This window comes from Alligator sinensis, unplaced genomic scaffold, assembly GCF_000455745.1.
Source record: "Alligator sinensis unplaced genomic scaffold, ASM45574v1 scaffold288_1, whole genome shotgun sequence".
In the NCBI taxonomy this organism is placed as follows: Eukaryota; Metazoa; Chordata; order Crocodylia; family Alligatoridae; genus Alligator; species Alligator sinensis.
In genome coordinates this window covers 3,866,485-3,882,854 of record NW_005841876.1, presented here as the reverse complement: position 1 = coordinate 3,882,854, position 16,370 = coordinate 3,866,485, and the positions used below count along the sequence as shown (strand labels likewise).

Genomic DNA, 16,370 nt, shown 5'->3' with positions numbered 1-16,370 from the left:
CCCCCCCCCCCCCCCCTTTTTTTTTTTGGAACAGTAAGGATATCACTTGAGCTGGTCACAAAAACACTCTTGGATCATGCATAACCATGAGCTGATTCAGTTCTCGTTAAAATGGAAGGATAAACAAGAATAGGTCTGTAATTCAGACTTAAAATTTTAAAAGAGCAACATTTAAGAAATTAAGGAAAATAATTCACGAAGGACTCAACTGAAGTGCTCAAAGGCTTGAGCAGAAAAGATATTTTCTTTAAAGAAAACGTCTTTAAATGAAAAGTAAACACTCTCCATCTGGAGATTTTATCTGGAAAAATCCAGAAGAAAGAGCTACAGTGGTAACTGGATTAATAACAACCTCAAAAGTGATTTTAAGAAAGAGGAGAAAGCCTGAAAGGAGAAAAGAACTGATCAGCAATGAAATCTAAGTTTTAACTATCATGAAGTATAGAAACAAAATGAAAATTGCAGAATGTCAGACTAAGTTAGACTTTGCAAAAGGTACTAAAAACAAGTAGCACAGTTTTTCAGCCATTTGGATTAAAAAAGGAGTGGGAGTGAAGAAAAAAGATGAGGAGTTGAAGGTCCAAATGCTGCAAAGATGATGTAGAGATTAAAAAATTCAGGTGAGACCCAAGAACTAAATGAACATTTCACCTGGGTTTTCAGTAGACAACTGAAGCCTTGATGGAAATTTGAGGGTTAATGGGGATGAGGGTCTAGAAATGGAAATAACTAAAACTCAGCTGGCAGCAAAAAAACTGAGCAAGAGAGGGGAGGAGGAAAGAAAAAAAAACCCTATACACATGCCATCAGTGGTCAGATTGTTTAATACAAAACTGGTAGGTGTCAAGATACCCTAGTGTTGAATAAGAACCTATTAGATGTATAAATAGTAATACACTTACCTCAAGAACACATAGAAGCTCATCCACATATGCTCGTTCTGTTTCAATAAGTTCATTAATTACATGACTGCAAACAAAAATCAAAATCAAGGAGAACTGGTTTATTTCCTTAGACTAATAAAACAAAATGATAACTCTGAACCCTACATAATTTCCATCAAAATTATACATAATCTAGCATTTAAATATATATTTTATGGTAAAAATTTTGGCCTGAGATGGAAAGGCAGGGGTAGCTATATTATTTGGACACAATTCAAATATTGCAAGTACTGTCACAAACTGAGTCTTTGGATTATTATTATTATTTTTTTAATCCCCACCCATTCTAAATCTGGGTTAAATTGTGTCTGGAAATACTACAGGAGCTGGAATTAGACAAACTGCATGTGCCATGAAATACAGATTTTTATTGTTGGTCAATTTGTACTCAAATCATCTTAGATTTAAAGATTTTATGGCATATAAAAAAAATGAATGTCTCCCTGCCTGTATTCATTAGATTTTTCCCCAAAATAAGAAGTAAGCAATGTATTTTATGATTTTGAATGACTTCGTTGCATGTTCATGAACACATGGACTAAATGCCAACACGTAGTTTAGCAATAGTATAGCTTTTTTGGAATAGGTGAGGTAGGACACTTGACTCCGCAAGCTCTTCTGTAACAATTCTAGATTTGTATCAAGCTAATTTTGTAACATAATGGGCCTGATGTGGCAGACAGAAGTAATGAATTCAAATAAAAGCTTAAAAAGCCTCATGTCAGAAATATGAAGTATGAAGACAGTTTATTGGTTTATTATTGGTTTATTTAAGACTTGAATACCTATCTGAAACAAAATTTTACATTAATGTGCTTATAATGGAACATCAGCCTGAATGAAGTCAAGCTAAAGTATATGGTACAAGCAAAAAAATCACAAACCTGAAGATTAAAAAGGGGGAAAAAATCTTCCATTGTATATAACAGAATACAACTAATTTATTTCCAGAAACTCATGAAACTTCAGATTCTTATCTGACCCTTAACCAAACATTGTAGTAGATTGTGTTCAACCCAAATATAGTTGTTTGCTAAGCTGTACCCACCTCCGTAAGACAGCTAGGTTTTCTTCATCATCCATCACTGATCCGCTTCGGCTTTGTTGCATTTCACTCATTTCACTCTGGAACAAAAAATGAAAAAAAAAGTGTTGGAGGAAAAAAACAGGAAGATGTACACACACTGATACTATAACTAGTTTCATACACAAGCTCAACTGAGATTCTGCTAAAAATGAAGGAAACGTAGGAGCCAAATTCAAGAGCAACTGAACAAAAGGTTATACATAGGTCTTGGGGGGACATCACGTAAATAGATATTGGGGCCAGACAACAGCTTGACAAAGCTGCGGTCTAGTCCTTCTCAGAGGAAAGACCTTGGGGCAATGGCATAACCCTGAAGAACATAAAACTGTTTAACCAAGACTGGTTAGCCTTAATTAAAAAACATTTTGGTATATCCAAACCCAAAGAAATAGGGTAGCTTCACACAGTCAGATGACAAGGAGGACATGAAATAATCGAAAACAAAATTACTTTTGTTCTTCGGTAGTTCGTTCTCGGAATCATATTACTTTCTGGGCTGGTTACATAGTCTCTTCGAAGACCTAGTATAGATGACAGAATCAACATCTGTAAAAACTGAAATAGATTTAAAACAGATTATTTGTTCAGCCACAGATGAAAGCTTGAGTTCTTTTCAAGTTCATCTGCATAAGGTAGGACTCTGATTTCAGGGATACAGTATTACAGCTGTCGTATCTTGAAGAGGCTTGTGATATTGGAACGGCTCTTTACGATGTACAACAATTTACATATAGAACTATTTATGGTAAACAGGTAACAGTCTTAAATACTGTCCTTGCGAAGGTCTTGTGGCTAGCTTTGTGCCTATTGTGTCACTGGGAAGTTCTTACTCATACTTTCTCTTGAGATGACAATTCCTGGAAACCTTGGGTTTCCAGAAAGACTTTGTCACAACAGGTACTTACCTGGAGAGGTACAAGGTGATTTTACAAAGGCCTCAGGTCTAGGTGCCACTGGCTGAACTGGACGGGTCTGTTTAGCTGCCAGTTTCTTAAGGCTCACTTGTCTCTTTCGAAACATTTCTTCCATGCTCTCCTGCTTCTGGAAAACTTTCTGCACATGCTCCTGTAACAGTAGCATAAAACTGTCATCATGGTTAGGAACATAATCACAACCTATGCTGTCATATGCCATTAGCATACATCACTTACTAAAATATTTTACCTATGACAACAATGTGCTCTAGTTCTGTGAGGAAGAGGAAAAGAAAATAAAGAAAAATAATTATTGGGACTTTGGCCGCTAAATGCCCAAGTCACTTTTAATGGGTTTGGGTTCATACACCAAAAAAAGTTAGAGTGAAATTTTCACAAAGCTTCTAACTTAAATGACATCAAATAAAGCAGCCATAAATGGTAAGTCACACATGGAAGTAACGTTTGACATAGAATACCCCACCCCCAAACTGATACAAATAATCAAATTCTTGTTGAATCAGTGCAACAAAGCAAGAACTTGTTTGATAACTTTTTTTCACAGCTATCTGGGATGGGAGTGGGGTGATGACCCAACAGGGGCTATATTTGTCTTGCATCTCCCAAGCCCCAGCAGCTGCTGTGATGTTCAGGGTACCCTTAAAAAGAGATAGAGTTGATAAGCATCCTTTATAAAGTTGCTCTGGGAAGTGGTGACAATTGCACCACAGGATTTTAAAAAAATGTACAGACTACTCTTTTCCCCACAAGAAAATAAAATTAAAAGCAGTGCTGAGGCCACAAAAGCAATGACAGACTAGAACTGTAGTTCTTATCTGCTACCAGTACAGCCAACAGATAGTGTAGCTGACATTAGTGAATAGAATGGATAAGGAGTTGAAAGAGCCTCAAAAATTGCCGCCTTAGGAGGACAATGATGTAGCTTATCTTTAATGCTGGTCCTGTCGGAAAGCAATCCTAAAGTTAACAAAATGCACGTGTATAGCCACCAAGAGTACCATTAAATCCTGGTTAAGGATGGTTTCATATTCTTTGCATATTTTATTCAGTTCTTCAATTCTGTTGTCAGCACCAGTGTCCAGGAATTTCTCAATCTCCCGTAAAGCTGATTCTGCACCATCCTGGGACTGGCATTTGTCCACAGGCTGTGAAGCCAGCAAGTAGATTCCTTCATCACACCACTTCATAGACTGGAAACAAAAGGACACAGAAAGAGTGGACATTGGTGTATAACTTTATATGCTATTCAGCTATGAAAAGGGGAAGAAAAAGAATCATATTTCTGATGGTTTCCCTATCTATTAAGCAAGTGTCTGATTCAGACCAGAAATAGTATTTCTTTACTGAATCACTAATGTACATTATAAAAGGGAGCACCACATATTTACAGTGTCATTGGCAAGAGATATGGAATTCAGAGCTTTTACATATTAAATTTACCTTTTCTAATAGGCTATGTAGTTCCAGAGATTTGTTGAGTAGATTTTTCCTCTTGTCTGTCTCTGTAGTAAATGCATCACAGAGATGCTGGAGTTCATTGCACTTTGGAAGAATGGAGTCCACAGCATAATGCTCGTTTTGAATAAATCTGTCTCCTTCAGAGACAAGCACTCTGGCTTTTTCTACAGTTTCCTAAGAAAGCAAAACCTTTTTAAATACTGGATTAACATACATCTATAACATAGGACTGGCATTTTTTAAACATCTCAAGTAGAATACATAAATGTGGTTTTATTATGGAAAATTACATTTATATGTTATACGCATCATTTTATGCCATTATCAAATGGTTAACTGATGCACTGCCTGATAAATCAAAGTGCGTTCTTATCTTTCTGCCCAGTTTAGGGTTTAGATTTTGCCCCATAAAATATATGCATCAACTAACCATGTTTACATTTTGTTTCCAAAAGGGAACACAGGCAGGCTAAGAACCACGGAGAAATTACAAAGCTCTTACATGTGATTTTTCTTCAAAGCTAGCAAGGTCCTTCAGGATGTGCTCCACATGTGAGCAACTGTTTCCCACATCTGTGAAAGCAGATAGCCTCTCGGACACAATATCTAAAGCTGCTCTGACCTGAAATTAGAAAGAACAATGCATCAGAAAGGGTTACTTCATCTACCTCAAAACTACTATTGAAAGCCATCAGTTGGATGATGGATACCCTTATTTTCAGTAGCAGTGACTTGCTCACATTAAAAAAGGATTGCAAAAGACAATTGCAACTTTGTGAAGCTAACTTTAATCATAACTCAAGGTGCAAACAAATACATCATTGTTATTATAAAAATAAAAACTAAGGCAATCCTATTACTTGGTACTTGCAAATGGAGCAAATTCAACAAGGACAGTGGAAAACATTTTTAGGAACTCTGCCTTTTCCAGAGCAAAGACAACTGGACAGATATGAGAGATGTTCTTACTAAGCTGAGTAATTGGGAATGCCAGTGCTAAAAGCGAATGCTGTTTTCAAATACTGACAATATAGAGAACCTGGGTGCAGATTCTGATGTAATTTAAACGTAAAAATAAGTCAAAGGCTCTTTTGAGCCTAATGGCCAATTTGGCTAGTGTAATTAAGGCATACCAATTTCTGCAGCCAGCCAATGACACAAAGGCAATATTAGAATAGCACCAGGAAACTCTCACCTCTCTAAAATTCTGTTCAAAATCACGAAGTTGAAGACACTGCTCAAGTTTTTGCTGATGTTTAGCCCAAAATTCATCAAAGGCCATCTCAGTTTCATTTAACTGAGCCAGAAGCCTACAACAGAAAGTGCCACATCAGATATATGGATCAAGAGACATTATCTTTGAATGGGAAGTTCATAGCCTCCTTTAAAGTAACCATTTTTCAAAGTATTAAAATGGTCGGTTAGCAATATAGTTTCTACACCTGTGGAATTTCCTCTCCTTTTTAGTATGCAGAAAGTGAGGTGTTTTTTTGTTTTGTTTTTTTAATGATAATGATGTAAAACAGGAATAACCATGAACATTAGCACTGACAGCTATGGCTAGAGTTAGTACTCACACGCACTAGTTCCAATTTAAGATATATAGATTCTTCTCTCAGCCAAAAAGCTCCAACCTGCACTTTTCTGCTATAGCCAAGTATGCAGTAGTGTAATAAAATCCCCACCTTCTTTCTTTTGCAGATTTCAGTCATCTTTGAACCTGAGTTCTGAGACTATTTTACTTCTCTCTCTCTTCCCTACCTACATAAGCACCAATACTATATCCAAACACACACCACTGTACACCACAGTATCGGAGAATCTCCTTACAATGTAATGATATTTATGATATTTGCAACTTAGGTCAGAGGAACACTCTCTTCACCTTTCAGTGAAAAAATTAACCCAGAATTTTGGAATGAAAAACACCACACAAACATTTAGGAGTTGAATTCAAAACAAAAATAAGATTAATGCAGAAGAGGGACTTGTATGAACCCTAAAATCCACTCTGGCTTTTCAGTCATCATAGCTATTTGAGACATTTTTAAGCAGAAACAAGAAGCAAACGGCTTGCAAATAGTCAATACCTATATTAGTGAAAATGAAGTTTCTCCCAAACTCTGCTCATTGAAATAGATGGCTCTTCTGAATAAAAACTGTACTAACAATATTGGAGCTAAAGCAAATACAAACACAGATGACAAAAGGGAGAAGAGGAAAAACCTTAATATCTATTACTTATTTCTGTGTTCATGTAACTGGCACCTAGCAATCTCTAAGTAGTGTTTCAGCATATGCAAAAAGGCCAACATCTACACTGATAAAAATGTAAGCAGTACTACAGACTCTTCCTGACCCCTGCATAAGGGAAAAATAAACCTCCCTACCTTAAACACCCCCTACCAGGAAAAGGCCTGCATAAGGTTAGCTAATGTGGTATCTCAAGCACTTGCTCTCATAAGTCCTAAAGTAGAGAGCCTTCCCTTGAAATTATTTTTACTCCCAGACAATTAGAAACTGGTTTCAACCGTCAGATCTGAGCACAAGGACAGAGATGATTTCTGAACCAGTTAAGGCTTAAAACTTCAGGTGCTTTGAAATCAAAACTCAATACCCCGAGTTGTAAATCAGAGGATGCAAGAGAACAGAGCTAGTTCTCTGCTCTACTTCACACATTTTTACAAAAACAATCATCCTGTTTCATTCTGCCTTTGCTCAAGTTTCTCAGTTATCTTCTAGCTTATCCCAAGCAGAGCATGTTACAATACTCCAAATCTGAAGGTGCCAAGAAAGTCAACTTCAAGAAATTTGCATCTGGCAGGAATGATGACAATTTCCTACCAGATGAAAGAAAAAGAAAAAAAGAAAAAACATCCTCTATTTCTGCCACTCCATGGAGGTATAGAAACTACTGGTGATTTAACTGGTCTCCTAGGTTCGTAGCAATAAAGGTTAACAAGTTCACTCAAAAGAAGGGATTGATACCATTTCTCTCTTCTCTCCAAAACACTCTCTCTGCCTTATTCAAGTTGAATGCCAGTCAGCCACTGTAGCAATCTTCTCTTTCGCTACCTAGAGCTGTCCAAATCCAAGTCAGATGAACCAGACCTTGAGTGAGTGCCATAGATCTATTTTTGACATTGAAACAAATTTTCGTTCATGGGATGACTGAACAGCACAAAAGATAAAATTCTGAGGCCTACAACAGGGCCCTTGCAGCAGAAGGGCAATTGCCTGAACAGCACTGTCTGTTTATGATGACAAGCCTTTTTTCTGTTACCTGCCCAAGTTAAACACTAGAAGATAAAAAGGAAAGAAATTCACAGGAGAACGGAATGAGTGGTAGGAATTGGTTTAATCTCACCTTTCCACTGTGGTTTGATTGTCAAGCTGATCTTGGTTCAGTTGGTAGTCAGGGTTTTCGGTCATTGGCTCTGTGATACTTGCAAGGATATCGTGTCCCTGTTCTATTGCTAACCTCATGTCTTCCTGCAGAAGATAAAACACTCCCATAAAATATATCAGAGCAATCGCAGAATTCACAAGAAACCTTGTAACAATACAATGTTCTTTACAGAAAGATTAGTGAGAATCATTTAGTAAAGTAACGTGATTAATAGCAATGCTTTAAAGCAGGGGTATCACTCATTTCACTCCCTGGGCAGATTTGGACTGTGGGGCTCTTCATATTATAGATTTGCCTATGGCAGTAGCTGAGCATGCATTGGCATCCATGGGAGTTAATATAATCTTCGCGCACCCCAATGCCCACATGCGCCCGTCCAAAGGGGCTCAGTATCCCAGATTTTGGTGGTAAATCTATCCCTACCCACCATGCCCCCCGAAGTCCTGATTTTTTTTACCAGCCCCACATGGCTGAGAGCCACAACTGGGCTATGTGGTTGACACCCCTGGTTTAAAGCAAATAAAGCTACAGGACTTTAAATATTTACACAGTTTTAGTGTATTTGCACATACCAATACCATAAATATCACTGCTACGTTTTGTTTATATAGGAATCCATGCCAAAAAAGATCCAAGTGTAGCATCTTTCTTTGACCTTAAGGAGTATTCTTTTGCAAAGAATAAAGTTTCTTGTTTAACTTCAGACTTTCTTACAACTGTCTAGCTATACAAGAAGGTCTTACATGCATCTATACATTTAAATTTAAAAATCCCTCCAATTTTCAGCTGTACTTGTATTGCTAGTTATAACTAAAACAACGTGCAGACTAAAAACACTGTTCCCTCCTTGCAACATGCTTACCTTCATTTTATCCTTCTTTTCTGTGTGTGCAGCAAGAAGGATGCTGGTTGACTGCACATCGTTTGGTAGTTCTGTCTCAGCCAATTCAGTCCCAAAGGACTGAAGCATTTGAGCTGTTTCCTTAACCATTAGGGCGAAATTTTCTATAGCCTTTGGGAACAGAAAAGGGTTAAAGAAATTTCATGTGCTCTGAACACAAACTCCCACTGAAAAAAAAAAAAAAAAATGCAAATGTTGTAAGATGACCATTAAAGCAGAGCAAAACTGACAGACTTCCAGAAATGAAAGATGGTCTATACAAAATATTTTGCAAGCAGCAGATTTGTATACAAGATACCTTCACCATCAGCTCCTTAACTGCATATTTTCTGTAGGATTACATCAGATACATTTCCCACACTCTTTTACAAACTGCTATCATTTTTCAACTTTAGTTTTCTCTCCACTGAAGGAACAATAAGCCTACCCTCAACAATATTCTGCAGCTTTGTTGCTACAAACCCCAAGAAAACCACTCCCAAACTTATTACTCATAATATTTCTCTAATATGACTAAGTTCCACAGGGACTCCTCAGGCCATGTCAGTGCACATTAACTGGAATTTGTTTTTATAAATGATAACATAAAACAGAAGGGTCCATTAAACTGAAAAAATAAAGCAACAACTGGAGACTTACAGTGCGATGCGACAGCCATCTGCTATGGGAATAATCTAGACTGCCACCGAGGTCTTCTGTTAGCTGTGATTTACCAATGTAACGCTGAAGTTCTGTTACTGAGCCCAACATTATGATCTGCAACAGCAAGAGCAGGATTAACATTACCTAGCCAGTGACAAGGAATTTTGGGCTAAGTGCTTCATATCAGATTAGCTTCCACATTGCTGGGTTTTTGGTTGTAGCCGTGTTGGTCTAAGGACATAGGCAGGCAAGGTATTGTATCAGATTACCAATTTTGTTTACATCATTATTAAAATACTATTATTTGTCTGTGAGAAGGTTGATAGACAGGTTTTCCTCAAAATTACAACACAGGAAAAAATAATACCTATATAAAATTACACAGACCAATTGTTAAAAATACTTTTATGCAAGTTTGTTCTTTTGACAAAATGTTCTCAATTTCCATATGAAGTCTTTTAATACATCCTTATGAACATAAATTGAAGAAAAGGACTACTTACAGGTACCTTCATTTTAAATTCATCTCTGTTAAATCTGAAGGCAAGGTCGGTGAGAGTTCGGTGGAAAAATCCTGTTGGGCGTAGAACAAGGACTAGCTGCAGGTTTCCTGGGAAAGATGCCTGCAAATATAATGAAACCAGTTTGTCTTAGTTTCTGTATCTGGTTTCTACAGTTACAAGTAACCCAGTCTGAATAAGGCCATAAAGGAAGGCCTCTCAATGTTTCACCGAATAAAAACTCCAGGCCTCCAATTACTGTAGAAGGCCACTGTAATTTAATTATGATTTAACTATTTTTTGTGGGATGTAAAATGTTTCAGTGCTGTATTACATGGTTCACAATTACTATTGATACTAGCTATAATAAAATGTGGTAGTTCAAGAAGGTAACATTGTTAAATATGAAGAGATAGCTTAATACAGTAGGAGCCAACAGTCTTGGCAGATGTACCACAAATTAGCCCCACACTCTCCTTGAGTCTCTCTAAGATCCCTTTCCTCCACCTGCTGCTCTGCTTTCTACTCTGTACTCCCTGCCTGATCTGCTGCTCTGATTCCTGCTCCCAGCCTGATCTCCTGTTGTCTTCTCCCTTATCTGTGGCTGTGCTGCTTATCTGCTCCCTGATATGCTGTGTGCCACATACAGGCTGCCCATGCCACAGGCTGGCTGGCCATCCAACAGCATGCAGTAGTGTTTAGAATTGTTTTTTTCATTTTTTTTTTTTTTTTTGTCAGCATCTTATCATCAACTTCCATTGCTCCTTCAATGCATTGCAAACACATTTTCTTGTTTATGTAGCACTTGCTAGTTGCTACACATAAGAAATATGATTTTAATGAAATGATTCTTGAGAAATGTGGTTAAAAGCAACAACACCAAACTTGGCAGACAGAGAAATTAAAACCTTAACTACCATTTCCCTACAAACTCTTAATCTTCAGTAGCCTGAGAGATCCTTCGAAATGATAGAAGGTAAAACAGTGGTTCTCAAATAACGGGCTGCAGATTGTACTGAGCCCTGGGTTATAGCATTTGCCATTCAAAAATGTGATAAAGTACTTGATCGTCAGTGAGAAATTGAGGGCTGATACCAATCTGTTGGTCCAAAAAGTGAGTGAACCATTGCTTTAGTATGAATAAAACTTCCCTCTAAATTAAGGGAAGAAACAAAAGTGATTTGATCGGTTTTTCACATAGACTATGGAGAAGTACAAACCCAGATCATTCTAATTTCCTGTATCAACCACCAAATCATCCTTGTCTTACTGCAGATTATAGGCCCTTTGTATTAACAAGAGAAGGTTTTGTCACTGTTTATGCCAGATTGATCCATAATTGCCAAATGCATGGAAAAATTCCTATGAACGGTATTTTTGCTGAAAAAAAAAAAGATAGGAAAAATATCCATTTAAGTTACGATAATTTAACAAAAACAAAAAGGCTGAGTAACTGTTTCATGTTAAGAAGTAAATTTAAATTACTTTGGCCAGAACATGACATTGCAGATGCACACAAAATGAAATTTTCTTGAAAGCCTTAAAGCCAAGAATGTTTGTTTTCAAGATGGGAACAGCAATGGCTTCTGTTTCAGACAGGAATTAGGAAGAAAAATCAATGAAATAATGAATAAGCTTTTACATATTCTCTGTACAGAATTTAATTAATGCTTGATACCTTAATTTGAAGTCAATTTTCTCTTTTTATCAATATTAATCCAAAGGATGAATATTATAGGGAAGAGGCATATTTTTTTCCTCCAGCCCAGGCAGTCTATCCAAAACAGCGCTGCTATTCAGTCTACAACTATTTACACTGAGGCCATGGACAGATGAACTGGCAAGCCTGCAGCAAGTCAAGCTGTCCTATTTAAAAAAAACGCTCCAAGCATATGATGTAATACTGAAGGAAAATTTAGTCCCATTTGAACTGTGGCAAATTTATCATGCTTTTCAAAATGCCTTCCTTGCAATGCAGTCTGCTTCTCTCTTACTTTTTCCATTGCACATCTCCATTTGTTTGCATACAAATACACATCTTTCCAGATTCATGCCTTAGGTTTCACTTTTCCATTGAAGTATCAAAGCTTTTCAGTCATTTCCAATGGAGTACTTACCTTCAGACAAGCCTACTTTTGTCCTCACATCTCCACTTCCCTCTATTTCTTACTTTACTTTGAATCACTAATGAGCATTAGGACAAGTTGTAAAACTGGAGAAGTGCTACAGTAAATAGTGCTGGTCAGGTGTCAGCTGTTCCCCCTTTTCTGAGCTCACATCATCACTAGTAACATTAATGCCTTTTTTGAAAGCCCTAGTGACTTGCAGAGACAAGAATATGATCTAAGAGGAACTCCTGGAACACAGTTCAATTTAAAAAGCCAGCCAACTTTACAATGTACAAAGAAAAAAAAAGTACTGAAAAAAGAGTCATTTCATTCCAATCCAGCAGAACATTTGTTATAAAGCTCACCACATAGTAAACAGGCCTAACAGACCACACAATGACTTCTTAAAAGCACTATGCCAAATTAAGCAGCACAAAAATAAATTGTCAATTATGTTAATATGGTTACTAAGACATAAAATGAAGAATGCGAAGAACGTCATTCTACGATAAATGAACAATGCAAGAGAGATGGAACAAAAATATAGGACAATTCTGGTTTACAAGGTTTGTACACCAAAAGACAATTCAGTGCAATTTGAGGGCAGAGTGGAACAGAGGCCCCTCACCTCCAGACCCAGCCCAGCTCCCACCAACAGCCCAGGCAGGGTAGCTAGTAGAGCTGTGCGAAATTTCTCTGGCAGTTTTGTTTCAATGCTGTTTCAACTTGTTTCGAGCTTGAAACAGCAAAATCAGAATGAAACAGAGAGCTTTGAAACAGCCTCAAAATGAAACGAGGCCAGTTGAAATGTTTTGAATTTCCAAGCTCAAGCTGGGCTTGCCTGCAGGGAAACAGAAACTAAAGTAAGGAGAGGGAGGGGGAAGGAGGGCTCTCATTATTGACTGTGTAGCTGGCCAGTGACTGTCATCTTTCCCTGGGGTCCCTTCCAATCCCAGTGCTCTGGGGGAGGGATGGAAAAATTGCATAAAAAGCAGCATTGTTTGATAGTCACGTATGTCATACGTTTTTATTGTCAGCGCCAGAGGTGCAGGACCCCAGAAGCCCCTGCACCTATCTACAGCTGTCTGTGCCCCAAGACAGACACAGTCCCACAAACACCCATGTCACAAGTTTTGCTTGTCAGCAGCCTGAGGTGCAGTTCCCCAGAACCCCTGCACCTAGCTCCTTGACAGCTGGCAGGCTTCATGGCCTCAGCAGGGGCTACCATCCCTGCAGTTTTCACCCTGCTGTGCCTTAACACACAGTGTTACCCATGTCACAAATTTTGCTTGTTGGCAGCTTGAGGGGCAGTTTCCCTGAAACTGCTGCACCTCTCTCCTAGAAAGGTGGCACGCATCAGGCCTTCAGAAGGGGCTACTATTCCTGCAAGTTTCATCCAAATCAGGCAAGAAAAAAAAAAGTCTACAGGCTGTTTCAAGCTTCCCCATTATAGTCTATGGGTGAAACACTGAAACAGCATCAGAACAGTGAAACCGCTATGACAAAACAAAATGGAACGGCTGTTTTGAATAGAAACAAAATTTGAAACAAAACGCCATTCTGTCGAAACATCAAAATGCAAGTTGAAATGGAATGGTGCCGTTTTGCACAGCCCTGGTAGCTAGGAGGGGGGCTCCGTTTCACGCCCTCCCCTCCAGCTACTGCCATGCAAAGCAGCCAGCAGCTCCTGCTGCTCCCTCTCCCTCCCCTGCCCTTCCCCACTAACAGGCCTAGGGACAGGGCTGAAGGTGGTGCTCAGTGTTAGCACCAGCCTCAAAGCACAAAAAAAAAAAAGAACCCTGGAGGGAACACAAATTCCTTAAGGCACTCTGCTTTAGAGTGCTTTCATCTAATACTCAATTTGACCAGGGTTAATTTTTCACATTACTGGCCGTTTTAAAAGCGCTCTGCAGCCATGCACGTGTGTTATGTCATGGCTGTATAGTGCTTTCAGGGGCCCAACTGTGTGAAGAATTGAACTTATGTAAGCAAGCATCCTATGGCTGGTTTATGCTTTTTCTTTCCTTTTATATTTATTTATGTGCGGGCCGGGCATGAGCCGGGCCCTTTTTTGTGCTCTGCGTGGGCTGTGGCCAGCAGCCCGGGCACGCAGGGTTGGAGAGGGCGCGCGTCAAGCTAGAATTAGGCACAGACTCGTAGCGGTAGATTAAAAGATTGTTTACTTACACCAAAGATGGTCGTGGTGTAGGCTGGACAGTTTTCCAGGTTCAGCTCCGCTTAAATCCTCGTTGGAGGACGAGAGGGATACGTCTAGGACTGTGCTCGGCGACGGGGAGAGGCTAGAGGCCGTTCGGTAATTGGGTCCCCGGAGTTGTTAAGGCTCCATGGGTTCGGTTCAGTAGTTAAGCCTCTATTGCCTTCTTAAGGGAAGAGCTGGGTTCGAAGGAATCAGCAGCGCTTAGAGATCTTCACGCTCTTTCCCCTGAACTCCAATTTGCTTTCTCTCTCCCTCTCCAACTTGGGCGGAAACTACCCAAGCTCTTTATACGGCTAGCAAGCCAATCGCTAGCTGCCACGTGTGCATATATTAGGATCGGCCAATAATGTGGCACGAATCTAAATACAAATGGCGGGAACTCCTTTGCACCATGCATCTCCAGGATGCAAAAGAAATGCACCATGCAAAGAAGGCTACAAATTGGCAGGAAATACTCTTCTGCACGCGGGTTCTCTTGTTGCAGCGGAAAACTCCACCGTGCAAAGGAGCTGCAATTTAGCGGGAACATAATTTGGCGGTGCCAAAGCGCACACAAACAAAAAACCACAACTTTGGGTTGTGACAATTTATATGTTGCAAAACACTTTTGGCCAGAATACCCAAATATTTTTAACGTGAGAAAGTGAACGCAAGGCAACCTGAAACTACATCAACCATTAACTTGCTACAATTACCCAACATGGTCCAATGGCATATTCTTTCTTAGGATTAATTGTTTATGGGGGTTTATTAGGAAGCTTGAGTTAAATGGGCTGACAGGCAGGCATCTTGAGTTGGAATCATTTTAAAGAAGTAGCAATACAGACATGATGCATAATTTACTTTTCACTGAAGACTGAGATATTGCAATTTACCCTTTGTTCACTGTGCAATGAGAGCATGCATCTGGGTAGTTAGTTCAGAGGAGCTGGCATGTTTTAAGCCCTTGAGCCCTTTTACCTCATAGAAAACTGTTCATATGTCTGTGCCCAAGTACCCCTCAATGATAATGGCTTTATAAACATATTTTCCCCATCTTTTCTCTCTTTCACATGTCAAAGATCCACATAAAAGAGAAAGACTGATTATATCAAGGAAATTGTGTCAGTGACTATGCCCAAAGTGATGTCAAATGCCTAATGCAAACAAGCTGAACAAAAGAGAATCAATCTCATTCAACTTCTGTCAGTTATGGTAGTCTTAAGTATTACTTGTTACAAGAGTCTAAAAGTTGTTTAATAGAATTGTTTTTGTTTGTTTGTTTTACAATAAGTATGTCTTGGAAAGGGAACAATGTTTTACACCAACAGAAATATCTCAAAACAGAAAATTAACCCGTCACACTCCATTGATACAAATCAGAACCATTCCTATGAGATCACAGGGCTTATGAGGTAATAAATCCTGGATAAGGATAACCTTCTAACTCAGATTATTCAAAGTAAAACTGCTGGGTTTGAAGACATGATGCAAAAAAATTAACTGAAACACTCCTCCCCACATTATTCCCACTTTTGCTAAAGTTAAACAACCTCAAAAGTAGTTTGGCTCATCTGTTAGCATGGCTGACTACACAGCATCAACAATTAAGAGCATCTTAATCCATCTTCATCTGTGTGCCAGGTTACATCTGTCTAGGAAGCTTCACTTCCTTTTTCTGGACAAGGTCTTGGGTCAGAGCTACATGTCTGGATTACTGTTAATTACTTCATTTGAACCTGAATATGAAATAAATGCATAGGTTCCAAGTGGTACAAAGTGATTACCTGTTTTTTCCTCTGGTTTTGACTATTATGAACATCTCTAACCTATAATCTTGTCCTTCCATTGGCTTCTAACCTACTTTCATGGCCAGTTCATAGGAAAATAAGGCTGGAAGGGACCTCACAAGGTCATCTAGTACTCAAGGCAGAATCACCCCTAACTAAACCATCCCAGCCAAGTGTCTAAACCTGCTTTTGAAAACTTCCAAGGACAAATTCCACAGCTTCTCTAGGTAACTTGTTCCACATTTGACCATCCTCAGTCAGAAAGTTCCTCCTCAACTCTAACCTAAATTTCCCCTGCTGAAGCTAAAGGCCATTGGCCCTAGTTTGGTCTACTATGGTCACAGAGAAAAGCCTGTCTCCAGCCTCTCTGTAATCACCCTTAGGGTATTTGAAGACTAC

The 16,370-nt window shown here is 38.9% G+C and overlaps 1 protein-coding gene across 5 annotated transcripts in view; it reads right to left on the bottom strand.

Moving 5' to 3' along the window:
* The window catches only part of MCF2L (MCF.2 cell line derived transforming sequence like), a 157,654-nt gene that overhangs the window by 32,799 nt on the left and 108,485 nt on the right, over positions 1-16,370 (bottom strand). For all 5 annotated transcript variants that reach the window (XM_014527886.2, XM_014527887.2, XM_006017241.3 and 2 more), the window contains exons 5-16: positions 9,880-9,999; positions 9,374-9,490; positions 8,696-8,845; positions 7,792-7,916; positions 5,620-5,734; positions 4,927-5,046; positions 4,407-4,598; positions 3,965-4,156; positions 2,937-3,096; positions 2,482-2,552; positions 1,993-2,069; positions 903-969 (exon numbers count right to left, since the gene is read on the bottom strand). In XM_014527886.2, the coding sequence (XP_014383372.1) occupies positions 903-969; positions 1,993-2,069; positions 2,482-2,552; positions 2,937-3,096; positions 3,965-4,156; positions 4,407-4,598; positions 4,927-5,046; positions 5,620-5,734; positions 7,792-7,916; positions 8,696-8,845; positions 9,374-9,490; positions 9,880-9,999 (1,506 nt within the window). The remainder of the gene's footprint in view (positions 1-902; positions 970-1,992; positions 2,070-2,481; positions 2,553-2,936; positions 3,097-3,964; positions 4,157-4,406; positions 4,599-4,926; positions 5,047-5,619; positions 5,735-7,791; positions 7,917-8,695; positions 8,846-9,373; positions 9,491-9,879; positions 10,000-16,370) is intronic.